Below are 25,236 nucleotides of genomic sequence, written 5' to 3'. Positions count from 1 at the left end.
CCTCCAATGTTATAAGGTGCCAACATCTGCCAGCAATGCCCTTCTGCATTCTACGCAGGACAAACATGATACCTGTTGTGCAAAAAAATTAAATGGATACATGTCTGACATCACATCAGAAACGGCAGTACCCAAAAATGGTGGAACAGGACAACACTTTTAATTTCCCAGACTACACTGTAACTCTCCTTGGATATGACCATGCTGCAACAGAGATTGCACTATGAAACCAATGAATTACAGTTCCTCCAACGGTTCAGTGCTATCATGTGTGGATTGAAGCAGGACAATGGGCTTTTAAATCACACTACATGTGCTAATTGGCTTACCAGAAGTCTGCATTATCCATAACTTTTCCTTTTTGTAAATGGCCAACGTTCATAACCTAATGATGGCCCCTTGTAATTTCTGGCATTTCAATTCCTCGGACCTCACGGTTGACAACTCCCCCGCCCCAACCCCACAGATTAACATAGCTGCCAGGTTTTCCATTTTCTCGCGAGGAAGCCTATTCAGCATAAGGGAATTTCCCTGAAAAAAAGGGAGAATTTGGCAGCTATGGATTAACATTCTACGCATCAAATGAGGTGTGCTGCAGTCTGGAAAATTAAGACCATCATATAATGGCCCATTGGTATTTTTTTAAAAGAATCAGATTCCCCCCCAGAAACTATGAATGAAAAGCACAGAGGTGGGGGTAGGAGATGGGTTATTTTGATGCCAATGACATGAATGGGCACTTTTAAAAAGTCCCAACACCTCTCTGGGTGCACCCTTGGACTCTAAGGTCCCACCATACTGTTGCTTCTGCTGCAACTGACTAGCACAATGAGAGCAAAGGAACCTGCCTTTTTACAATGACAGACCATTTATCATCTAGCTCCGTAATGTCCACAGTGACTGGCAGCAGCTCTCTATGATTTCAGAGAGTCTCTCCCAGTCCTACCTAGAGACGCTACTGGGGATTGAACGTGGGACCTTCTGCATTCAAGGCAGATGCTCTGCCACTAAGCTATGCCCTGTCCCAAACTGTTGTTGCCATCTGTTTGTCTCAAGGGACAATGCACCTCTCCAGGGATTACCGTAAGTCAAACTGAAGTGACCTCCCCTGGGGCACAAGCCTAAGCAGTGTGTATGGGGGTCCCGGGCTGCCCAGGCAATAACACCCTGCTCATGGCCTTGCTGATAGTGGTCCAAAGGAAAGCAGAGCAATACATTTGGCACCAGTTTGGCTGCAGGAGTCGCTGGAAGGAGGCGTGCAAGGCGCCATCCAACTGCCTTAGGGACTCCACTCCGTATCTGTAGGGTTTACGCCTTAGCTTTTTCTTCTCCTATAGATATCCTGCAAGACAGCAGTGGTTTAGGAGCTTAGGTAAAGGTAAAGGGACCCCTGACCATTAGGTCCAGTCGCAGACGACTCTGGGGTTGCGATGCTCATCTCGCGTTATTGGCCGAGGGAGCCGGCCTACAGCTTCCAGGTCATGTGGGCAGCATGATGAAGCCACTTCTGGCAAACCAGAGCAGTGCACAGAAATGCCGTTTACCATCCCGCCAGAGCGATACCTATTTATCTACTTGCACTTTGACGTGCTTTCAAACTGCTAGGTTGGCAGGAGCAGGGACCGAGCAACGGGAGCTCAGGGATTCGAACCGCCGACCTTCTGATCAGCAAGCCCTAGGCTCTGTGGTTTAGACCACAGCGCCACCCGCGTCCCTTGGTTTAGGAGTTTCCTTCTCCTAAATGGGCTACTTTCTCAGGTAAGCAAGCCCCATCTGCCCCAACTACCCCTCTAGAATTTGTATTTTTAATCTGCTTGGAGCCTTGTGTTTATCTTAAAGAGTTTAAAATTAAAAAGGGGGTTTTATTATGTACAGTATAACATTTCCTAGTCTAGTGCCTGCTAACAATGAAAAGCATTCCCTTAAAAAAAAATCTGTCATGGATACTTTGGCTGAGATTCCTGCATGGCAGGGGGTTGGCCTAGATGGCCCTTGGTGTCCCTTCCAACAGTACAATTCTGATTCTATATGGTATTATCTCATGCACGTGGTCATTCAGCGCCATAAGTACCTAGCTCATTTAAGAGTATATATATTCTTAATATGGAAGAAATTCACAAGTGAAAAATACTGTGTTTTAAAAAAAACAAAATTGTAAATTGGATTTTGTATTAGTTAATACATTATTATTCTTTTGGAACTGTGCTGCAACTTCGCACGTTTGTCTTTCCAGGGTGTAATGCTTTGTAGTTACTTCCCACCCCACCCCCTAGGTTTCCTTTCTTTTTACCATGTTTGCACTTTTTGTTAACAATAAAAAGCATTAAAGGGGGGGCATATGTTTGCAGCTTCAGAGCACGGAACTTCAACTCATGTACTACTGTACAGCATGTTTTTTCTCTATATAAAATGCTTTCGTATTTGAAAAGGGAACCACTAAAATCGAACGGACAAAAATTAAAGGCTTTTGCTGCCGTCTGCTTTTGCAAACGCGAGATCCATTAACCGGCCCGGGCCTGACGTCGCACTCGCGCACACCTAAAATTCGCGTAAGCCTCACGCCCGTTGCCCCGGCAACCAGGCCGCCATCTTCCCCGGGCGCTTTCCGTCCCCGCCCTCGAAACCTCTCCATTGGCCAAACCCGGCTTTCTGGACGGACGGAGACTTGGACCAATCGCAGCCGTCCACGAACACCGAGCTTCTCATCCCTCCTTGCCCGCCCTCTCCAGCGGAGGGAACGTTGGCGGGGACTTACAAACAGATTGGCGGGGCAGGATAGCCAATGGAAGAAGAGCAGATGAGCTGAAGGCCTTGTCTGCGGAGGCGGGACAGAGGGAGAGGGGCGTGCGCAGGGGCCAATAAGAGAGGAGGGAGGAGGGTAAGAGACGGGCGGAGACCTCCGCCAATGGGCGGAGACAAAGTAGAGGAACTGGAGGTTGGATTGGAGGGAGAGGAAACGATGCGCCGGGGCAACAGGAGGGAGGTAGGAGGCGGGAAGGGGAGGCTTTGGGGGAGAGGGGGCTTTTGGGGGGGAGTATTTGGGGTTTTAGGGGGAAGGGGTCGAAATGTGGGAAGGGGGTTAAAATAGTTATTTTTAATTAAAAAATGGGGGTGAACAGTGGAGCTGCCCCTATTTGTGTGTCGGGGAGGGAGGGAGAAAGTGGGGCAGGGTTGGGGGTCAGGAAAAGGAAGAGGGTGTTGTGTGGGGCGAATCGGTAGCCGTGTCTCGTTTGAGGGGTAGAGAGAGGGGCACAGAGGAGACAGGAGGGAGGGGGCTTCGGGCTTCGCTGGTGGGGGGGTCCCCCATTCGTTTGGGAGAAGGTAAAGTGGGGTCACGAAGAGTCGGACACGACTAAACGACTAAACAACAACAAAGTGGGGCATGTTGGAGGGAAAGCTAGGAAGGGAGCAGAACTGGGAGAAGGAATGAGGGGTGAGGTGCCAGGCTGGGTCTCGGTTGAGAAGGTCAGAAGAGGGAACAGTATTTGGGGGGGTGTCTCTAGTGGTGGGTAAGTAGGTGGGTGAAGTTGGCGGAAAGGGGGAAGGTTGGACGTGAAGAGAAGAAAGAGATCAGGCCATCTCTCATGGGTACTTCAGCTGCGGTTCCTGCATTGGAGAAGGTTGGGCTAGATGACCTTTGGGATCCCTCCCAACTCTACAGTTCTGTGATTTGGTAGTGGGAGATCGCGGGTTATTCTTGGTGGCTCTGCCCTAGCTTGATGTTCACGGTTGGTTGGATGCATAGTAAATGTGTTTGGTGTTTTTTTGAACTGAACACTTTATAAATTTGCCGCTGGGCTGGGTTGCATACTGAACCTTCAGACTTCCTGCCTGCAGAGAAGCAGAATGGCATTCAGGTGAGCAGGTTCAGATGCTGTTCAGGTGGGCAAGTAAACTCTACTACAACTTCTGTGGGTTTGCTCCCCAAGCTGAGTTAAGGCTGACCTGTCACAAGAAGGGACAGCTGGCATTGGACGGCCTCTAGAGGCCGAGACCTGCTTTGCAGGTTTTAGGTATGAAAGCCCTGAAGTGGTAGACTGGACTGGACCACTTCGGCTGGTTCATTTTAAAATGGTCCCCTGTCTAAAGAGCTGTGTGCCAGATGATCATAGTCATCTAGTCCAAACCCCTGCAATACAGGAATCTCATCGAAAGCATCCACACTCTGCTTAACAATCTCCCCCAAAAAGAGGAGTGTCCACCATGTCTCGTGGGAGTCTATTTCCCTGTCGAACAGTTCTTATCATCATAAAGTTCTGTATATTCTTAGATGTTTGTAACTGAGAAGGAGCCCAAGGGGTCATCTAGTCCAACTTGAATCCATTGTTTTGGGTTCTACCCTCCGGAGCAGCAGAAAAGAAGCTTGCCCCGTCTTCCATGTGACAGATCTTTAGATACCTGAAGATGGCTATCATATCTCCTCTCAGTCTCATCTCTCCAGACTAAACATACCCAAGGCCTTCAACTGTTCCTCATAAGGCTTGGATTCCAGACCCTTGACCATCTTGGTCACCCTCCTCTGCGCATGTTCCAGTTTGTCAATATACTTCTTATATACTCTGACCCCTGATATGGGGTGTGGTATATAAATTTTCCCTTGGCTTTTTTGCTGGCCCATGTAGGACCAGCATGGATAGTTGGCTCGGTTGAATATCTGATGTTTCCTCCCTTTATGGTCTTGATTTATGGGCTACTACTAAAATGAGGCTGGATTTTAATTAACTGTTTGTTTGTTTGTTTTTCTATTACATTTTATTGTAATTCATATTTGGTGTTAGCCATTCTGAGCCCGGCCCTGGCCAGGGAGGGCGGGGTATAAATAAAATTATTATTATTATTATTATTATTATTATTATTATTATTATTATTTTATTATATTGTGGCACCCAGAACTGGAGACAGTACCCCAGGTGTGGTACAATCCATTCTGCCACCTCATTATTGTACATGGGTAGGCCTACTCTAAAAGTGCCATGAACATCGGACACTACAGCCTAGGAAAATGGAAAAAGGGGGATTCGAATGGCTGGACAACACAGGTGGCGATTGCCTTTAATTTGTAATTTTGTAATTTGCCTAGCAGGTTGTAGAATCATAGAATTGTAGAGTTGGAAGGAATCAACCTAGCTGGTGTCTAAGTGACTTACAATCAAGTTTAAAAACATATAGAAATGGGTTTTTTTTATAAAAAAAACAAATGGCAACAACCACATACTCCACAGAAAACAGAGAGAAAAACAAGCAATCACTCAAAATAACGCTAATGAAGCTATGGCACAATAGGATCATATTCAGTCAAATATCAGGGAGAGGAGAAATGTTTTAACCTGATCCGTGTTGGTGCCAGGCAGGCTTCATTTTGGAGAGAGTTCCACAGGACCCATGACCAAAAAGGTCCTCTTCCTTTTTTATTTCCTCTGACCCTCTCTCTGAGGGAAAACTCAGGGAAGGACCTCTGGGGGGATGATCTTGGGGTATGAATAGAGTCATGCTGAAGGATGGTATTTGGGTCAGTTCAGAGAGAAAGAGGGCAGCAAGAGGGCCGCCTGGATGATCCTCCTTTGTAAACTTACCCATTTCCATTCCTAGGTGAGGCCTGCAGGAGAAGGAATGTGCCTCTTGCCCTTCCCTGAGGCCAGATGAACCTTGTATCGATGGCAGCTGTGGTGGCAGTGGCAGAGCCGGAGCTGAAATGGGTGTCCCTGTGGCTCCGTGTCCGCTGGGTGGCGGTGCTGGTGGTCCTGCTGGCTGCACTCCTCATGTTGCTGCTCCCGTTGGCGTCTGTGGAAGAACAGTGCCATGTCTTTTACAAGAGCTTGTCCTTGCTGAAGAGCAAGCTGGGATTGGGCTACACAGGGATCACCACGTACACAGGGCAGACGACAGGCCTCAGCGTGACATCGGGTGGATTGCAGCTGCTGGTGTTGAAGCCCAAAGCCTCCCAAGGTATGGGAGTGGGAAGGGGAGTGTCTAGGCTCCAATAAATCTCTGTGTTGATAGCAGTTCAAGTCCACATAACAGGGTGAGCTCCTGTTGCTCTGTCCCGACTCCTGCCAACCTAGCAGTTCGAAAGCATACCAGCACAAGTAGATAAATAGGTACCACTGCGGCGGGAAGGTAAACGGCGTTTCCGTGCGCTCTGGTTTCCATCACGGTGTCCCTTTGTGCCAAAAGCGGTTTAGTCCTGCTGGCCACATGACCCAGGAAGCTGTCTGTGAACAAATGGCGACTCCTTCTGCCCGAAAGCGAAATGAGCGCCGCAACCCCAGTCACCTTTGACTGGACCTAACCATCCAGGGGTCCTTTACCTTTTCTTTTACCTTACTTCATATTATTATTATGGCAATTATTTTATTAATCACCTCCTAAATTGCTACAGTGGAACCTCAGATGTCAAATGCCTCCATAGTCGAGCATTTTGGCTTTCGAACACTGAAAACCCGGAAGTAACTGCTCTGGTTTTCGAACTGGTTTTTTGGAAACTGAACATGCTGCGTGGCTTCTATTTTGAGTTGCCCTATTTCAAAAGTCGGTCTTCTGGAATGGATTATGTTCGAAAACTGAGGTTCCACTGTATCTCAAGGTGATTTATATATAAAAAAAATTAAGAACAGTTAAAAACAATGCATTTAAAACAAGACTTAAGGTAACAAATGGACATGCATGGTAAAGACCCCTTTATCCAGCTGGAACAAAAATGCCCTTCAACTCTTTCTGGAAAGAGCAGATAGTGGGTGCCTGTTATATCTCAACAGGAATGCTGTTCCACAGATCAGGGGCCACCACACTAAAGGTCCTGTGGAGTGGGCTTCTGAGTTCTTAGGAACTTGCAGAAGAAACACTCTCACAGTGATCTACTGTGTGAGGGTGTGTAAGGGATAAGAGCTATATAGGGACTTAAAACAGCACCTTGAACTTGGCCTGGAAGCAAATAGACAGCCATTGCAAATCCCACAAGCAAGGTGGTTTATTTGTAATATTCTGTGGTACATTTGGTATATTTCTATCCCAGCATTTGATATTTGAAAAGCAGTAGCTCATGCGTTAATAGTATAGTGCAACTTCAAAATACAGTGGTTACTCGACTTACGAAATTTCTTGTTACGAATGGAAAAAATTGGTACGCTTACATTTTTTTCGACATCCGAAAGGAAAACCGTTGCGGTTTAGATGGGGTTTTTTCGACTTACAAATTTTAGATGTGGTTTACTCGACTTACGAATTTTCCCGTTTCCAATGCATTCCTATGGGAAACCGCTTTTTTCGACTTACAAACTTTTCGACCTACGAATGTGCATTCGGAATGGATTAAATTCGTAAGTCGAGGGACCACTGTAAATCTTCGCCCCACAGAGGTTAAGGAGGTTGGAGTGAGTTAAAAAGAGCACATCAGCTGCTAAGACAGAGAGAGGGCTCTTGCATTAATCCAAGAATCAGACATTGTATAAAAAAAGCAGTTCCAGCATCCATACTTCCATACAAAAAGAGCTGAGTCTTTGAATAACCAGGTAGACAGGAGGGTAATGTAGCAGGCTGGAATTCCTTTATCACAGCTCTCATCATCCATAACTGTTGGCCATTCTGGCTGGCACCGATAGGAGCTGGAGGCAAACAGCCACTGCAAGAGCCATGGGTTCCCCACCTCTGCTCCATAGCACACCTTTCTGCAATGCTAACCCTGGTTGCTTCATTTCAGAGGTCAGATTAGAAGCCAGAGCAGCCCTGAACCAGGCCCTGGAGATGAAGAGGCAAGGTAAACGGGAGAAAGCCCACAAGCTTTTCTTGCACGCTCTCAAGATGGACCCCGATTACGTTGATGCCTTGACCGAGTTTGGCCTCTTCTCTGAAGAAGAGAAGGACATAATTCAGGCTGACTACTTGTATTCCAAAGCCTTGACCATCTCTCCCCGTAATGAGAAGGCTCTGATCAGTCGTGACCGGACGTTGCCCCTCGTTGAAGAGATTGACCAGAGGTACTTCAGCATCATTGACAGCAAAGTCCAAAAGGTCATGTCCATCCCGAAAGGCAGCTCCGCTCTCCGCAGGGTGATGGAAGAGTCTTACTACCACCACATCTACCACACGGTGGCCATCGAAGGGAACACCTTGACGCTTTCTGAAATACGGCACATCATTGAGACGCGGTACGCTGTTCCCGGCAAGAGCCTGGTGGAGCAGAACGAGGTCATCGGCATGCATGCAGCCATGAAGTACGTCAACACCACGCTGGTGTCCAGAATTGGGTCCGTGACCCTCACGGACATCTTGGAGATTCACAGGCGAGTGCTTGGCTACGTGGACCCAGTAGAGGCTGGGAGGTTTCGGACTACCCAGGTCTTCGTAGGGCACCACATCCCTCCGCACCCTTGCGATGTCGAAAAGCAAGTGCTCGAGTTTGTACAGTGGATCAACTCCGAAGACGCCATGAGCCTGCACCCGGTTGAATTTGCCGCCTTGGCCCATTACAAGCTGGTCTACATCCACCCCTTCGTGGACGGCAACGGCAGGACTTCACGCCTCTTGATGAACCTCATCCTCATGCAGGCGGGCTACCCGCCCATCACCATCCGCAAGGAACAGCGGGCAGAGTACTACCACGTCTTGGAAGTGGCCAACGAAGGCGACGTCAGGCCCTTCATCCGTTTCATTGCCAAATGCACCGAGACCACTTTGGACATGCTGCTCATAGCCACAACTGAGTATTCCGTTGGGTTGCCCGAAGCACATGGCAGCACCACGGATTGCAAGCAGACCATCCCCGTCAAAACCCGAACATGAATGCCAGTGTAGGGGTCGGAACCTGCTTGGCTTTATCGAACACATGACTACTGGCACTTTCTTTTAAGCATTTCATTTATTTAAATACGTTTTAAGTTAAATCTGGGGGGGGGGAGAGACAAAGGATATTTCAATATTTATTATTCCTAAAGTATATATATTTTTCAGTTTCACTGGCTTTATTATGGAGAGGGGAGCAGGGCAGTGCCCTGAGGTGGATTCAGCCAAGGACATCTTTGCAAATGGTCATTGACATCACTGTGTTTAGGGGAAACTGTTCTGCAATGGACTTCTCAGCCAGCGCTCATTGGACAAGAAAAGCCTGTGGTTTGTTTGCCTAGGACATTCTGGCTGAGGAGTCCCTTCCAGCAAAGCAGTTCAGTTTGGCTTGAAGGCATGGTGGTGCCCTAATTCAGTGGGGGAGTGGGGGCTGTATTTGACTGAATCAACCCCAGGCTGTATTTCAGATCAGGGAGTGGCTAACCAGTGGTCTCCAGGTGTTGTTAGACTCCAGCTCCCATCAGGCTCCAGCCAGGACATCCCATGGCCAGGAACGATGGGAGCTGTAGCTGACCCACAGTTGCAGAGCCACAGGTTAGCTACCTCTGCTTTGGAACGCATATTGCTTTACCCCCATTTTTGTGTGTGTCAGTTTGTATTCCAAACCTGAAACCCAACATATTTCCCTTTTACCCGGTAACTGTGGGGCCTAGGTTGTTCCTTCCTCATAACACATGCTTGCCTATTTACCCACCCACCCCCTTCAAAAATAGCGGGGGGGGGGGGATACAACACTCCTGTGAGACATTTCGATTGGTGCACCAAAAGGATACCACAAGTAATTCTGTTGGTGCTGGAGCCTGTTTGGAAAACACAACTTGATGATGCAGCAGGGGAAACTTGGGATATGTGGGGGGATAAGGAAGGTTTGCTGTTCAAAAGTTGGACACCCTGTGTACATACATGTACATGTATGTAAGGGCCCTGGTTTGGTACTGTTCACTTGTACAGTTGATTTCATGGCCCGGCATATATCCACTATTTTTTTTTTAAAAAAAGGTATCTAAAGAAAATTTGAACAGATAACAGATCCGTTATCACCCCTTTTTGATAGCACTTTACAAATTCACTTGACTTGCCAATAAAGTAATAAAGTAATGGTGCTAAGCATGGCACCCGATCTGCGAAAGACACATTTGTACATGAGTGATATTGCTAATATCCAGCACTTAAACATGCATGCAGTATTAGTGGCAGAAGAGTGGAGTCTGAAAGCGCTTGCCCTTTTTTTCCCATCTCTCACCTCATTCTCTGCTCCTCTACTGTCCTAGTCTTCTGACTGAAAAACACGATCATACAAAGCACTACAAAATAAATGTATTAGAATTGAACGGATCAAATTTAAGAAATCAAGTACACCGAGGTGCCAGAGGGAGGATAACATACAGGGGTTATCTGTGCCTTTAAAGCACTGTCTAGATGAGAACATGCTGATCAAATGGGATGTAGCAAGAGAAGCTCTTGTCTTTACAGCAGCCTTTACCAGCCTGAGGTCTGCCAGATGTTTTAGGCTGCAACTGATTTATGGTTATGATTGTAGGCAGCTTTAATTCCAGAACTCTTAAATGCAATAAGGTTGATAAAAAAACTTTTAATAACAAATATCAACTATACTATGCTTGTATAGGCTTGCTGAAACCTTAGTTTCCAGCAGACACAACTTCTGGCTGGCTGGGGCTGATGGAAGTTTGTAGTGCAGAACATCTGGAGGGCCCTACATTGGTAAGGGATGCTATATAGCATTGTGAATTAAACATTCTCTGATGCACAACTACCCAGTATTTTTGAATAGTACTGGAGTGCTATGCACTATGGGCAAAGATGGGCAGAAGGATGAGATCATCTGGTAGAGCTCTGGCTGATTGGCAGATGGGCAAGGTAAGAGAGACAATTGTCTCCCAGTAATAGAGACAATTCTTTTCCATCCTTGGAAAAGACCCTGATGTTGGGAAAGATTGAGGGCACTAGGAGAAGGGGATGTCAGAGGACAAGATGGTTGGACAGTGTTCTCGAAGCTACCAACATGAGTTTGACCAAACTGCGGGAGGCAGTGCAAGACAGGAGTGCCTGGCGTGCTCTGGTCCATGGGGTCACGAAGAGTCGGACACGACTAAACGACTAAACAACAATAGAGACAATAGTTTTTGCACCAAAATACGGCTTCTGAAATTAAGAAAACAGTGAAGTTCAGTTCTAGTATACTAAAAACTAATTATTTCAAAATGTGCTCAGTTGCATTGTTCTAACTACAGGTAGGTAGGCGTGTTGGTCTGGATCGAAGTAAAATAAAAAAAATTCCTTCAGTAGCACCTTAAAGACCAACTAAGTTTTTATTTTGGTATGAGCTTTCGTGTGCATGCACAAGCTCATACCAAAATAAAAACTTAGTTGGTCTTTAAGGTGCTACTGAAGGAATTTTTTTTATTGTTCTAACTGTATGACTTTTGCACCTGGTTCTGGTTAGATCTTGGAGCCCTAGTTTTGTTTTAAAAAAAAAATCAAATCTGAAGCCTGCCCGTGCCTGCACTATGGTATCTGGTTTTACACAAAGCACTGTGTGACTGTAGCTGAGAGTATGATCCTAAGCACGTTTATGGAGTTAGCCTCGTTGACTTCTGTAGGGTTAGGGTTTAGGACAGGCATCCCCAAACTTCGGCCCTCCAGATGTTTTGGACTACAATTCCCATCTTCCCCAACCACTGGTCCTGTTAGCTAGGGATCATGGGAGTTGTAGGCCAAAACATCTGGAGGGCCGCAGTTTGGGGATGCCTGGTTTAGGAGAACGTGAAATTATGGAAAACCTGTGAAATCACTTCCAAGTGTTTATAACCTTTTTTCTGGGACTCTGTTTTCTTTTACAATTCTGTCTGTTGCATTAGGGTGCTTCACATTCTTTTTAAGTGGACAGGAGCGGGTGGCTGGTACTTAAAACGAGGCAAGCCAGGGAAATATGAAGGAAGGTGGCGCCTGTTGCATTCACACACTTTCTTCTCTTTTTTTTTTTTACCCCATCCTTGTTTTGGGCAGGACCAGCCCTTCCCCGAGGCAGCAAATTCCGAGAGGCGGAAAGTGACTCAAAATGTGTGTCACTTGGCCTGCCCTGCAGCCCCTAAGCTCCCTTGCTGCCCTCAGGGTGTGATAAAGGACCCTGTTTAGTCACGATTTTGTGCAGAAGGGGGAATGCAACATTTTGTCCTTTGCCTTTGGCAGCAAAATGGGCCGCTCCTGGTTGTGGGGGCATGGGGTGAGGTCCTTGCCTCAGCTCACCGCTGCTCAGCAACCCTTTGTGGTACATGCCAGTCCTTGATTCGCAGCTGCCTGAGACGCCACCACAGAATCTGAGCCAAACCTGCCCCCCCCCCCAGTGCCTCTGTCCCTCGGCCACTTCCACGCGGCAAGCAATTCTGCCACGTCCCCTTCTTTCCAGGGCTCCGTTTTGAATACCGTACCGTACTGTTACAACTTCACCCCCTCCTCCTATCCTCTTGTTCCTTTGAGGCAAGGGGGAAACAATCATAACACCATGTGATTTTCAAAATGGGAAACCCTCCAGGAAGGCACAAGAGAGCCAGGATGAGAGCCAAAGGGCAGGTGGGTGGGGTAGCAGCTTCTCATCCTCCAGCTGCCGCCCCTCTCAGGTGCTTCGATGAAGCAAACTTTTTCACTTTGCTTTGTGGGTGTACCAGCCCGATGTGATTCCCAGGGAGGCAGAGACCCGGCTGAGCCCAACAGAGCAACTCTTTCCTTCCTCAGTTCTTTGACTCTGGAGCTGGGTTTTCTTTTCGTCGTTTTATAGCCAAATTTAGCATTCTTCCCCACTGTGCCGCTGCTTTCAAGCATTATGGGTGCATCTGCACTACTATGCTTTTTTTCCCCTAAGGGTGGCTTTTAAGTTATCAGCTTCCCTCTGAAAGTCTGTGAACTAATCACAAAGCAGGATATGTATCTGTTAGAAGGAAGAACAGAATTGCCCGGAAAATATCATCTGTTTATTGTGAGACTCGTTCATAACCATACGGAACTGGGTTCTCTCACACTCAGCGCATCCATCCTTTCACATAAACTTTTTAAATTTTTCTTGCGGAGTGGGATAAGGATAGCCCTATTGCAAACCACACACACATACAAACACACAGCCCAGGTGAGCTTTCTCATTTCGAGGCTGGTGCAGATTGCTACAATTTCCAGTAATTCTGGCACGGAGGAGGGACACGGTGGGCGAGTACAGGCGGCACCATTGCTCTCTTTTCAACAGAGGAAATGGGGCCAGCACATCTGGGCCAATCAAAGAGGAAAAGAGCTGCCTGGCTCCTAACACACCCCCACCCACCCCACCCACAGGAAGGCGCTCCGGGGCACTAGTGGGGGTCTCAGTGCTTCAAGAGGGACCAATGGCGTAGCGTTGGGTTTCCGGCACCCGGGGCAGTGTGTGTTTGTGCACCAGGTGGGCAGGGAGGGAGGGTAACCCAGCCCTCACCAGCAACGCCGCTGGAGTGACCCTACTTCCACCGGAGCAATGCAGAGCCATGCTGAGCTGTCGGCCCACCTGGCTGATGCAGGAGGGCTGGGCTGGGGTCACCTGCATGGGGTTGCCTGGTTCGCGCCCCCACAAAAATTGTACCAGTCAAGGCCTCCTCCTAGGGGTTGCAAACTCTTTGGAATTCTTCCAGAGCTGCAAACCCTCTAAGGAAGCTCGGCCGGAATCCAGTTGCCAACCAGGCTCAAAAACAAAGCCCAGAATGGCTGGGAGGAAACACGTTGGGTTCCCTCATGGCAATGTGGCATAGCCTGCCCCCATCTCGCACCAGGAGACGGACCAACCCAAATCTGGCCGCCTGCAAGCTTTCTACTCGGGTGAGGTACAACTCTTTCCACTCCCAGGCAGGTCTCAGATTTCAGAGCTGACGGCTGGCAATGGGTGGCGGGGCTTCTCCCCTGGAGGAGACAACTAGCCTGCATGACGTCTCTTGCTATGAAGGGGCACCTCCACCTTGGCATAGTGGAGGAGCAGGTAACACGAGGACTTTTAATGGAGGAGGAGTGTCGTTTCCGGGGTCTTTTGCCAAGTGGGCAGCGGCGGAATGAAGGACAGTGTAGCGACCAGTGGAAATAAATAAAATGGTCCCGTACCAAGGGAAGGCGCCGAAGAGGCACCGCCCTCTTTCATGTCCACACAGGCATGTGTGTCTGCGCCCAGCGTCACCTCATGACAGGGGTGATTTGGGTGGCAGCAGCGGTGGCAAAGATGGGTTCGTGGAGCGGAGGCCACAAGGGCTGCTGCTGGCTCAGCTCCTTCTCCAGCCTTTTGAAGAGCTTCTTCGACGACTTTTTCCCACACAGGTTCCGGAGGCCATTGAGAAGCCCATGGTCCAGGCAGGTCTGGAGAGGGCGGAAGAGAGAGAGAGTGAGTGACATTGAGGAGCTGGCCACCCTGCCAAGACCACTGCAGCCAACAGCAGCTCCCACAACAGAGGCTTCTCTGGCGAGTCCACAAGCGAGGCTGGAAGGCAGCAGCTCCCTCTCTGTGGCCTGCTCCCAACCTGGCACACAGGGGTAGACTGCCCCTAAATGTGCAGGTTCCACTCAAGTGTCGTGGTTATTAGCTGTGGGTGGGCCCTTCCTTTCACACACCCTCACCCTCAGATTTGCCTAACCCTTTTTAGAAAGCCAACTTTCGTCAGGAGCCATCGCTTGTCATCTGAGACGCTTCTCGCCCATCCCAGAGAGGTTCGGAGGGTGGCAACAAGAGAACGGGCCTCTTCTGTGGTGGCTCCCTGACTGTGGAATGCTCTCCCCAGAGAAGCCCGCCTGGCGCCATCACTACAAGTCTTCAGGTGCCAGGCAAAAACATTCCTCTTCACCCAGGCCTATGGTTATTAAATAATCTATGGTCTGTGAAAGCATGGGGAAGTGGACTGTTATTATGATTTTACTATTAGGCTGTCTGTCATTATGGGTTTTGTTTGTTTGTTTTTTACGTTTCTATCACTGATGTTCTGTAATGTGTCTTTTTCATGTTAACCCTGATAAAGGGCAGTATATCAATTGAATAAATTAACAACAACAGCATCCTATTGATCATTGCTTCCAGAAAGACATGGCTCCTCTGACTTACTTTCCCTGACTGCCAGTGGTTAAACTCACTCTGGCAGTTCCCTCACTGCGAGAAGCCAAGTTGCAGGGAACCAGGCAGAGGGCCTTCTCGGTAGTGGCGCCCGCCCTGTGGATCGCCCTCCCATCAGGTGTCAAGGAAATAAACAACTATCTGACGTTTAGAAGACATCTGAAGGCAGCCCTGTTTAGGGAAACTTTTAATGTTTGATGGACTATTGTATTTTAATATTTTGTTGGAAGCCACTCAGAGTGGCTGGGGAAGCCCAGCCAGATGGGCAGGGTATAAATAATAATTTGTTGTTGTTGTTGTTACTCAAGTGTTTAGGGAAGGGGAGGAGGAAGAGGAGGAAGCTCCCTTCTCCCTGTTCCTCCCCGCCCCCATCCTTTTCTCAGACACCATGTCCCCTGCCTCCCTCTTGGCCATGACTTGTAACTCTCTCCTCCCTGCCCACCCAATACCTCCAGCATGAAGGCTGTGAAGAAGTGGAGAGCAGCCATCCCCAGCAGAGCGAGCTTGAAGTTCAGGTCGTCAATGGCCTTCAGTTTCAAGAGGTATCTCATGAAGCCCAGCGGGTAAAGGGTTAACCAGATCATGAGGCCGAAAAGGATGATTAAGGCTATCAAGAACACCACTGTGGGGCAGAGGGGAACAAGGAGAAAGTATTGTGAGGCAAGGAAAAGGATGAGCACTTACAACATGCTGAGAGGCACAGAGAGACAGACAGACAGACAGACACATACACCGCAAGTCTAACTGGACAGCTCAGTTGGTAGAGCACGAGACTCTTACATCCCAGGGTTATGGGTTCAAGTCCCATGTTGGGCAAAAAAACCCTGCATTGCAGGGGGTTGGACTAGATGTTTCTCATGGTCCCTCTCAACTCTATAATTCTATGATTCTTAAGGCAAAGCTTTCCAAACTTTTCAAGGTAGGTGACCCACTTTTCAGACATTTCAGACAGTAATTCCGTTTTGCTAGCCAACTGGAGATTAAGCCTTCCCAACCCTGGGGAGCAGCGTGGGGAGCATTCGTGTGACACACCTACACACTAAAAACGATGCACAGTTTGGAAAGGTCTGTTCTAAAAGCCTCAAGGCACAGGGAAGCTCGCAAAAGTCAATAGCTGTTTGGGGAAGAGGGAGAAGCCCAAACAGGAAGAGGAAGAGAGGGGCAAGGGACGGACTGAGATTCACTTCTCCCTAAGGCTTAGCAGTGAAGATGGAGGACGGTGTCAAGGAAGCTCTTGGGGAGGGGGCAGACTCACCGTTCGTGTAGAGGGGCTTGCGGAAGGGCTGCCCCTTGGACATGGCCACTGCCAGGATGAGGTACTGGAATCCGGAAATGCAGAAGACAACGGTGTTTTCGTAATTCGGGAGGTTCTGAGGGGCTGCCACCGTACTGTTCAAGGGGACGTACCTGGGGCAGAGGTAGGAGGGGCAGAGGATGGTGACTCAACCACCCATCCCTGGGCCCTGACGGCCGGAGAAAAGGGGTGCTCTTTGACCAGCAGGTTGGAACTGGCAGGGCAGCCAAATCAAATTGGAAAATGCCAGCCTGAGAGCTTGCCATGGCTGACACCGGCTCCTCAACTGCCCATCATGCTGGTTTGACCCCCTGCGCCCATTGCTCACCACAGCTGAGAGACAGTGATGTAGTAGCTGGTGACCTGGATGGCGATAAAGAGGCTGGTCTGGAGGGCGAGGCTGCTTAGGACAATGATGTTGATGAGGGCTCCTAGCGGGCGCTTGGAGCCCAGATCCTTCGCTGGCGCCGTCCTGCCCATCAGAGCAGCCACCGTGGTGGTGATGATCAGGTCAAAGAACAAAAACTGCAGGTCGCTCAGATTGGTGTTGATCTGGGTTGGGGTGGAAAGACAACCAGAGCCTCCATGGTTCAGAAGCAGTCTACCTTTAATTCTGCCGCCTACGCACCCCTCCCATTTGAGATTACAGCGACACAGTACGCATACCTACCAAGTTCCTGTGGGAGAAATAAGGGACCAGACCGGAAGTAGCAGACCGGAAGTAGCGCTGCCATCATTTTGGAACTGGGCGGAGCATGCTCAGAAGCGACTTTTGATGCGGCTTTGCCCAGTTCCAAAATGGCCGCCGCGCCAGAAGTCGCACTGCAACCATTTTGGAACTGGGCAGAGCTGCATCAAAAGTCGCTTCTGAGCATGCTCCGCCCAGTTCCAAAATGGCCGCCACGCCAGAATAAACCGGGGGGAAACAAAAAAATCTGTTTTTTCAGCTGAGAACAGCTAGAAAAACGGGGGTTTCCCGGGGAATACGGGAGACTTGGCTGCTATGACAGTACGAGCCTCTCCTGGAGACAGGAAAACGGGCTGGATGGGTCAGAGCTCTTGCGTTGCAATTGCTACGCACATCCTAACCTGTGGGACTCCTTGCCACGGGATGCTGTAGTGGCCCAATAGCATGCACAGGTTTATGTAAAAGATTAGAAGCAGTTGGAGAGGAGGACAGGCCTCTCTGCTACAAATGGGAGAAGATATTGAAGAAATAATCAACCTGTAATTATATGAGAGTATTTAGTATTCCGAATCCAGAGGGACCTATCAAAGACAGGATCCCATCTGCCTTGAAATCCACCGTGCTCTCTTTGGCATATGGGTCTATAAGTGCGCAAACATCTCTCAGTGGTGGCTGAAAAATACAACCAGAAAGTGCTCTGGAGCCCCCTCAAACTTGCAAATGCACAATAGCGGAACTTCAATAGAATCACCAGCATCCATGTCTTGGGCCCTCAAGGTCCTGACAGCAGCGAGCATGGAAACACGAGAGCAGGAAGGGAACTCAAGGCAGAAGCTTTTCTTTTTCACGCAATCCTTACCGTGTAGAGCAGGAGCACAGAGACAAACTGCACGAGGCTGTAGAGTGCCATGTATTTGAAGACCGCAAAGGAGGTGACCAGAGAACATCTCCCTTCCCTAAAGGGCCAAGATGGCCAGGAAAAATTAACATCAGGGAATGTGTCAGGGTGGGGGAACACCCAGTGAAACTTAAGGGACAAACTCCTCCCTTTCTACCAACTGCTGTTCTTCCAATGTATTTTCATCAAAATTTACCATAGTGGCTAGCATGTGTGAAGTCCATGCCACTAAGTTCACAACCTTTTTTTTTTAAGGGAAATAACTGATTTTTCCGAAGCCACCTCTCTTGCTTTTTTAGAGGAACCCCCAAAAAGATTTCTAGTTACAATTAAAGAGGAGGAGCTACATTTTTTGAGACGATGGTGGGAAAGAGAATCAACTACGGCAAGCTCAGCCTCCCAGAAAGGTCGATTCTCCCCAGACCTACCGGATGGCAATGGGGACACACTCGATGTTGGCTATCTTGGAAGTGAATGGTGACGCCACGGAGGCTTCCGCTTCGGAGAGCGAGATGCCCACATCAGCTGCCTTCAGAGCTCCACAGTCGTTGGCACCATCCCCACACATCCCCACGCAGTAGCTGTGAACCGACACGTGAAGAGGTGAGTCGGTGCCTCATTTCCCCGCTTCCACCAGTGGCCAACACGCTGGAAGCCCCTGGTGTCAATTCTGCCCAACACCCCCTACCCCCCACCAAACCCACCCCCTTCTCTCCAACCTTATCAAAGAGGAGAGCCGAAATGTCTGGAGCAAATGGCAGCCACAATTCAAGGTTCTTCCCCATTTCAAGGTTCTTTCCATTGCTCTCGCGCACGGAAGTGAGAGCGCCATCCCTTCCTGCAGTTCAGGAACAAATCCCTCGCCCATCACACACCTTTGCGACTCCCCCCACAATATCCCGGCAGTGGGGGTGGGGGGTGGGCAGTAGAGCGTTCCCCCCCTATGAACGCCACAGACTTACTTCAGGTCTCGCAGGTTCTGGACCAGGAGAGTTTTCTGGTCGGGCGACATCCGTGCAAAAATGGTCGCCCGGACCAGTATCTGCAGAAGGCAGAGAGAGAATCTGTTTCAGAGCTTCCACTGCCCTGAGAATCCGCAAGACATCCAAGGCAGCTCACACAAGGAGGGGGGATCACTTAGTGGGATGGCAGGACCTCATCCAAGAGCAGCAGAGGCCTGCGGCTCCTGGGCTTTGTGTGCAAAAGTTCCTTGGCAACACCTGCAGGTCAGACTGGGAAATGCCCCTCCCTACTGGGAGATGCTGAACCAGGGTTGGGGAACCTGAAACCCTCCACAAGTTGCTGACTACAGGTCCCATCATCCTTGGCAACTGGGATGGGCTGGCAGAGGCTGATGGGAGCTGCAGGCTGGATAGACTTGGAATAAGGCACCTTCCTTGTTTCCCAGGCTAGGGGGCACTTGTGGTGCAAAGAATCGGCTGTCTTTAATTGACACGAGTGGATTTCTGGCCAATTTTGTTTAATGCCTCTCTCCTCCTCCCCAGCCAAAGGAAAGCTCTGGGGCATCTGCTCCCCCTGCCACTCCCAAGTTTTTCCCTCACCCAGATCTGCCCTATTTCTTTTATTGCACACACACACGGGGGGGGGGGGGGAGTAACCTGACTTTGGGGAGCCATGTTACCCGTTGCAGCAGCATTGCACATGGTGCCTCATAAGAGTCTGGTGAATGTAGCACCCTTTAACGTCCCTGCGAACATTCATCAGCTCTAAGAGGTAGCACAAGAAGCCAATCAATCACCTTACTGACGAATAATCATCAATAATAGCAAGCAATCGTGCCAGATTTGAAGAGACGTGCCAGATTTGAAGAGGTGCAAAGCAGGGACAGGACTTTTGAACCGGCCTCCGCTGCATACCTGCCAAGTTGCTGTCGGACAAATAAGGGACCGGGCGGAAGTAGCAGACCGGAAGTAGCGCTGCCGCCATTTTGGAACTGGGAGGAGCATGCTCAGAAGTGACTTTTGATGCTGCTTTGCCCAGTTCCAAAACGGCCGCCGCGCCAGAAGTCGCACTGCAGCCATTTTGGAACTGGGCAGAGCAGCATCAAAAGTCGCTTCTGAGCATGCTCCGCCCAGTTCCAAAATGGCCGCCGCACCAGAATAAACAGAAATAGGGGATTTCTACGGGGAATACGGGAGACTTGGCAGCTATGTCCCGCTGTCGTGGCTCTTGGTGGGTGCATAGGGGCAGAAGAGGGGTCTTCGCCTCCTCCTGCTACCGGACCCTTTTCCACTGGAGATTGTCCCCGAGGGCTTCTGCAGGACAAGCACCAGCTCCTCCCTCCCTCCCTCAAAAGACATCACCGGACTCTAGGAGGACATGTCAGGGGGGGAAACAAGCCAGCAACTTCCATTCTGATGCCGTTAGTCAGATCTTCTGAGGACTTACACAGGAACAAAGAAAGCTGCCTTATACCACATCGGACCACTGGGTCCATCTGGCTGAATACTGCCTACACTTACTGGCAGTGGCTCCCTCCAGGGTTTTAGGCAGGGGTCCCTCCCAGCCAGTGGTGTGTGGTCATTGGACTAGGGAGACTAAGCTAGCCCCCTTAATGTTCCCAATAAATTAGAGTATTAAAGCCTGGTGCCTCCTTCCCGAAGCCTGGGAAGCTTCTGCCTGGCTTAGGGAGGGAGCAGCAATGCTTTGACAGGGTCCAAGAGCCTTCCTTCCACCTCCCCAAAGCCTGCCCAACTTTGGGAAGGAGACAGCAGGGCTCCAGCATCCTGTCAGAGGCCTGGCGACTCCTTCCAAAAGCCTGGAAAGCTTCTGCCTGGCTTAGTGAGGGAGGCTGATGCTAGCCTGCGGGGTATCACCCCCACCCACACCCCAATTGCCCTCGCAAGCTGTTCCCCTACAAAAATTTCACTGCACCCCACTGCCCCCAGTCCTACATGGAGATGCTTGTTGGAGATTGAACCTGAAACCTTCTGCATGCAAAGCAGGTGCTCTATGCAGCCTTTCTCATACAGACTTGCACCTGTTCAGTGCATCTGTGGACTGTGAACAGAGAAAGCCCTTTGCCAGAGGGTGGGGTTAGGTTGGGGGGGGTGGACAGCTGGGCAGCAGCAGCAGGCAGCTCTGCCTCTCACCCTGCAGGGCTCCTGCATCCAGCCTTACCTTCGGCAGGAGGTCCGGAAAGTGATCGCAAAGCACCGCGAAGGATTGCCCATTAACGGCCAAGTGGTACGGGTGCTGCTGCTCCAGGAAGTAGCTCTCCCGTTGGTACGAACCCTGCAAAAACCCAGCAGTCGACATTCAGGCCTCTTCCCAATGCCCCTACAACAACAACAATAATAATGATTTTATATACACCCCGCCCTTCCCAGTTTAGAAACCGGGCTCAGGGCGACTAACAACAAATATAAAACATTGATTAAAAACTTCTTTTAAAAATATCTTTAAAACAGCATAAAGTACAACATAAGTATAGCATCGCCAGGGCTAACTGGCCAAGTTAGTCCTGCTAAGGCCAACAAGGAGACCAGGGCAGAATTTAAATGTGGAGACCCAGAAGGGGTTTTTCATAGAAAAAGGGAAAGGAAAAAAGAATGAAGGATCAGGCTAAATTGAAGGCCAGGCGGAATAACTCTGTCTTGCAGGCCCTGCGGAAAGAGGTCAAGTCCTGCAGGGCCCTGGGACAGAGCATTCCACCAGGTCGGTGCCATCACTGAAAAGGCCTTGCCCCAGTGCCTGGGCTGGTCTCAAGGCCACGCAGGAATGTGACGGAAAGGTTGCAGCTGGCACAGATAGGGAGGAGGTGGGCACTGCAACCCCACTGACTGTAAGGTGCACAGCAGGCCAGCGAGCAGGAAGGGAGCAAAGTGGAGCGAGAGCTCTCTAAGGAAAACTGGCATCAGGTGCCCCGTAGCCGGTCAAGCTTAGCTCTTTTCACGGACAGGCTCAGAGCTGGCCCAGGGTGACCACAGGAGCCTTTAAAGGTGGCATTCCCACCTCTACTCCTCCCCAATCCTAGAAGCGGCCTGGGCGTGCCACCTCCCTGGAAGCCATGAGGGCACTTGCTGTGCCAGGCTGCCCACAGAGGAAGTTTGGGTTGGGAAGCACTTGCATCGGGCTGCTCCAGGTGATGCTCGGAAGGGACGAATCTGAGGGCAGCCGGCTCATCCCGGCCGCGAGGAGGGGCGGCGTGGACGAAGAGAACCCGCTCCTTGGCATTCACCATCCGGCAGCTCCTGGCCACATTCACAGCAGTCAGCATGTTGTCTCCTGGTGGGGGAGAAGAAGAGAGGGAGAGGAACAGAGGTGGTGGGCTTTACCACACCTAGATGGCAACAAACACAAAATGCAGAAAGAAACGCACCCTCTTCCCCGTCTGATACCTGTGACCATCACGGTTCGGATGTCTGCATTGTGCAGTAAGTGGATCACTGGAGCAGTCTCGGGCTTAAGAACGTTCTTCATCACCAGCAACCCCAGGAAGACCATCCCGCTCTCCACATCATCCCTGCCGGCCCAAGGAGAAACCCCCGTTATCAGTGGGCCTCTGGGCAGAGCAAGGGAGCCCAGGTCAGAGAGGGAGGAAGCCGCTGCCAGGTCCCCGGGCACCTTATCATGTCCTGGGCCTCTTCGAATGTCCCAATGGCAGCAAGGGGCTTGAAAGCCAGCCCAAGGACCCGGAACCCGTCGCTGGTGAAATGGCGCAAAGTCTGGGTGAAATCCGCAGGGACTGCAATGCCAAGAGAGGGGGGGGGAGGGTCGGTTTAGGAATGCATCACTGCAAAAGGCAAGAAGGAAGACCTCTCCCAACAGCCCCACATGCCGAAGATGGCTGCTGAGGGTTCCTTTCCCCACCCCTTGGAGGATCCTCTCCTCCTTCCTCCATCATCAAAGCGATGCCAAGCACCCCATAACTGCTCAGCTACTCAGGAGACGTTCCTGGGTGTTCCTGGGCCCAACACACCCCTCCCTGGACCCCCAATGGCTCCAGCAAAAAAAGAAGTGGCATGGCACCCAGGAAGAAGAGAAACCAAGTATGTGGGTTAGTAGAGAGCAGGTTGGTAGTTACACCTGGGGTGATCTGGTGGGAGGGAAGTTAGCCAATACCAGAAGGCTGCGTAGACTGACCCGATTCCTTATCGCAGAGGCTGGCCACCATCTCTGGAGACCCCTTCATGTACGCCTGCAAATGCCCCCCACCGGTGGGCTTCACCAGAACACTCATTCGCTGCAGGGCTGAGGAAAACGGGAAGCGGCGGAGAATAGCCACGGGCGCCGGGTGTTCCTGAGTCGGACACAGAATGGCAGAATGGCCCAGGAATGGTCTCTTGGCAAGGAGGAGGAGAAGCCAGAGTCTTCCACCCTGCAAGCTCACGTTTTAGCGTTGCCATCCCAGCATGCATTGGGAAAGGAGGGCTGATGAGGGAAAGGGGCCCAGGTCCTGTTCTCCCACGGGACCAAACACCCTCAAGCACTGCAAGGGGGTGATGTGAGCTGTTCCACAACACTCTGCAGCTACTTGCAGGGAGATGCCCCACGGCCTCACCTTGCCATGAAGCTGCTCCCCCAGTGGTGGAGGCCTCATCACCGCCAGGGCTCTGGTCCCAAAAAGCTGGGTCGCTTCTGCCTCTGCTTCGTCCCTTTCAGTTTCCTCCTGGGTCTGGAAGGAAGACAGGCATTACAGGAGGCAGAGGCTCCACCTCCATTGCGCCCAGTCAGGGGTGCCCACCTTGACCATTGGGCCCATCTAGACCCTTGTTATCACCACTGCCATTATAACAGGGCCACTGCCCCCCAGGGAGATGACTCCCTAAATTTCAATGAAGGGAGGTGGGAGGAGACTAAGAAGGTCCCAACTCCTGACATCAGCTCTAGTTCCCCAAGGTCTGAATGGACAGAGAGGTCTTCCTCCACCTCTGCAACCCAAGTTTCCTTTAAAACAGCAACCATGAAAGATGCCAGATTGGAAACGGGCCTAGAATCATCATCGTCATTCACCACGATGGCTGCGTATCCCAGCGCTGGGGGCGGCCTCCCTTCTGTCTCCTCCAGCTGAGCTGAGGCCTCCCTTTCCTCTTTTCCTCAGCCGGGGTGACAAGATCCAGCCACTCCTTTGCTCTTGCAAACGTGGCTCGGTGTAGTCAGAAACTCAGTGCCGTTTCCTCAGCAGAGCAGAGCTCAGATCGGTTCCCCTCCCCGCCTCTTTCTCTGCCTCTCTGCTTCTCTCTCACCCATCCAGTGGATTCCAGCAGCTTGAGGTCAACAGGGTCTCCAATTAGCTGCTCCCCAAGCCAAGAGAGGGTGTGGCAAGTGGCCAAGCAGCAGAGCAGCGGGCCGCTGTCCAAGCTGCGCAGCTCATGGACGAGGGGCAAGAAAGAGCCATTCTCCAGGGGAACCACGCCCCAAATGTCCAGGCCGTCCTCCGTGAGGGTCCCTGTCTAGGGGAGGCACAGGCTAAGTCAGAGCATGGGCAAGGCAACAGGCAGGTGAGGTTAGCAGCCCATTCCCTCCCAATCCCACACTGCCCTAGGACCCTCACCTTATCAAAGCAGACCAGGCGCACCTTCCCACAGAGGTTGATCCGTGGGGGGCTGATGCAGAAGATCCCTTGCTGCTTCAGCCTGTTCTGGGCATAAATGGTGCCCACCGTCATCGCAGCCGGCAAGGCCGGGGGCACAATCACCGTCACGACATCCAGGGCACGCAGAATGATCTGCCGGAGCGTTTCCTGTTGGAGCGAAGGATGCAGGGAATCACGAGAGGGCTGCCTTGCCCTGGGTCAGCCCCTTGGCCACCTAGCTCAATACCTCCTACACTGGCTGGCAGCAGCTGCCCTCCAGGCAGAGGAAGCCCTACTTGGAGATGCTGCTGGGAATTGAACCGGGGACCTTCTGCAGGCAATGCCATCTCCAGCCACAGCCTATCCTCAAGAAGGCCCCACGCCCCCATGGTTCACCAGCAGCCGGGTTCTCCACACCTGAAGCGTTCCCTGCAATATCCGAAATGCTACGCCAGCTGCACGGATGAGGCCTGACACCGCTCCACTAAAGGGTGCTGCCTGGTTCTGAGACATCCAAGGAGACTATTCTCCTCTTCCTGAAGTGTGTATGTGTGTGTTATTGGCCAGACAAGATGGAAGGACTCCTGGGGACACCTTGGCAGGAACCACCCCATACCCAAGCATTCTTCCCATGGGGAGTCTCATTCTCAACCACCTGCAATTCAGAGTGTTGGGCGCGATACTGGCAGCCCTATTAACGCTCTAGAAATGGGGTTCTGCCTCTTCCCACTTGAGTCGCCCACCCCGAAGCAGAGACCCTCGTCATTGGAGGCCCTGCCAGAGCCTTTGTGCCCCCCCAAGTGATGTCACTTCCTCTTGCCAGGAGAGATCTCCCTGATGTGCCATTTCTTCATTT

The 25,236-nt window shown here is 50.7% G+C and overlaps 2 protein-coding genes across 7 annotated transcripts in view; one reads left to right on the top strand and one right to left on the bottom strand.

The window, feature by feature from the left end:
- The first annotated feature begins 2,898 nt into the window (after window positions 1-2,898).
- Window positions 2,899-11,103, top strand: FICD (FIC domain protein adenylyltransferase). Of its 2 annotated transcripts, none has more exons than XM_035118405.2 (3): window positions 2,899-2,983; window positions 5,590-5,946; window positions 7,697-11,103. In XM_035118405.2, the coding sequence occupies exons 2-3, from the start codon at window positions 5,640-5,642 to the stop codon at window positions 8,776-8,778; spliced, it is 1,389 nt and encodes a 462-aa protein (XP_034974296.1). In that variant the 5' UTR covers window positions 2,899-2,983; window positions 5,590-5,639; the 3' UTR covers window positions 8,779-11,103. The 2 variants fall into 2 exon arrangements, with proteins under 2 accessions (XP_034974296.1, XP_034974297.1); XM_035118406.2 differs by lacking the exon at window positions 2,899-2,983 and adding an exon at window positions 3,498-3,857.
- A 105-nt stretch (window positions 11,104-11,208) lies between these two features.
- Window positions 11,209-25,236, bottom strand: part of ATP13A2 (ATPase cation transporting 13A2) — a 31,373-nt gene continuing 17,345 nt past the window's right edge. For 4 of the 5 annotated variants that reach the window (XM_035118402.2, XM_035118403.2, XM_060276324.1 and 1 more), the window contains exons 15-29: window positions 24,360-24,548; window positions 24,052-24,258; window positions 23,367-23,480; window positions 22,949-23,105; window positions 22,430-22,550; window positions 22,204-22,328; window positions 21,933-22,090; window positions 20,984-21,097; window positions 18,805-18,884; window positions 18,271-18,423; window positions 17,804-17,900; window positions 16,585-16,808; window positions 16,218-16,369; window positions 15,412-15,584; window positions 11,209-14,217 (exon numbers count right to left, since the gene is read on the bottom strand). In XM_035118402.2, the coding sequence (XP_034974293.2) occupies window positions 14,038-14,217; window positions 15,412-15,584; window positions 16,218-16,369; window positions 16,585-16,808; window positions 17,804-17,900; window positions 18,271-18,423; window positions 18,805-18,884; window positions 20,984-21,097; window positions 21,933-22,090; window positions 22,204-22,328; window positions 22,430-22,550; window positions 22,949-23,105; window positions 23,367-23,480; window positions 24,052-24,258; window positions 24,360-24,548 (2,244 nt within the window). In that variant the 3' untranslated portion in view covers window positions 11,209-14,037. The remainder of the gene's footprint in view (window positions 14,218-15,411; window positions 15,585-16,217; window positions 16,370-16,584; window positions 16,809-17,803; window positions 17,901-18,270; window positions 18,424-18,804; window positions 18,885-20,983; window positions 21,098-21,932; window positions 22,091-22,203; window positions 22,329-22,429; window positions 22,551-22,948; window positions 23,106-23,366; window positions 23,481-24,051; window positions 24,259-24,359; window positions 24,549-25,236) is intronic. The other variant, XR_009557822.1, reaches the window with a different exon arrangement.

The sequence above is a fragment of the Zootoca vivipara genome, chromosome 6 (assembly GCF_963506605.1).
Source record: "Zootoca vivipara chromosome 6, rZooViv1.1, whole genome shotgun sequence".
Classification (NCBI taxonomy): Eukaryota; Metazoa; Chordata; class Lepidosauria; order Squamata; family Lacertidae; genus Zootoca; species Zootoca vivipara.
The sequence above is the reverse complement of the archived record's forward strand: the minus strand, read 5'-3'. Positions and strand labels throughout refer to the sequence as shown.

Excerpts from the sequence above, each read along its gene's own strand:
- FICD (XM_035118405.2), top strand. The coding sequence starts at position 5,640 with ATGAACCTTGTATCGATGGCAGCTGTGGTGGCAGTGGCAGAGCCGGAG. Across the intron at positions 5,947-7,696 it reads GAAGCCCAAAGCCTCCCAAG|AGGTCAGATTAGAAGCCAGA; the intron begins GTATGGGAGTGG and ends GCTTCATTTCAG.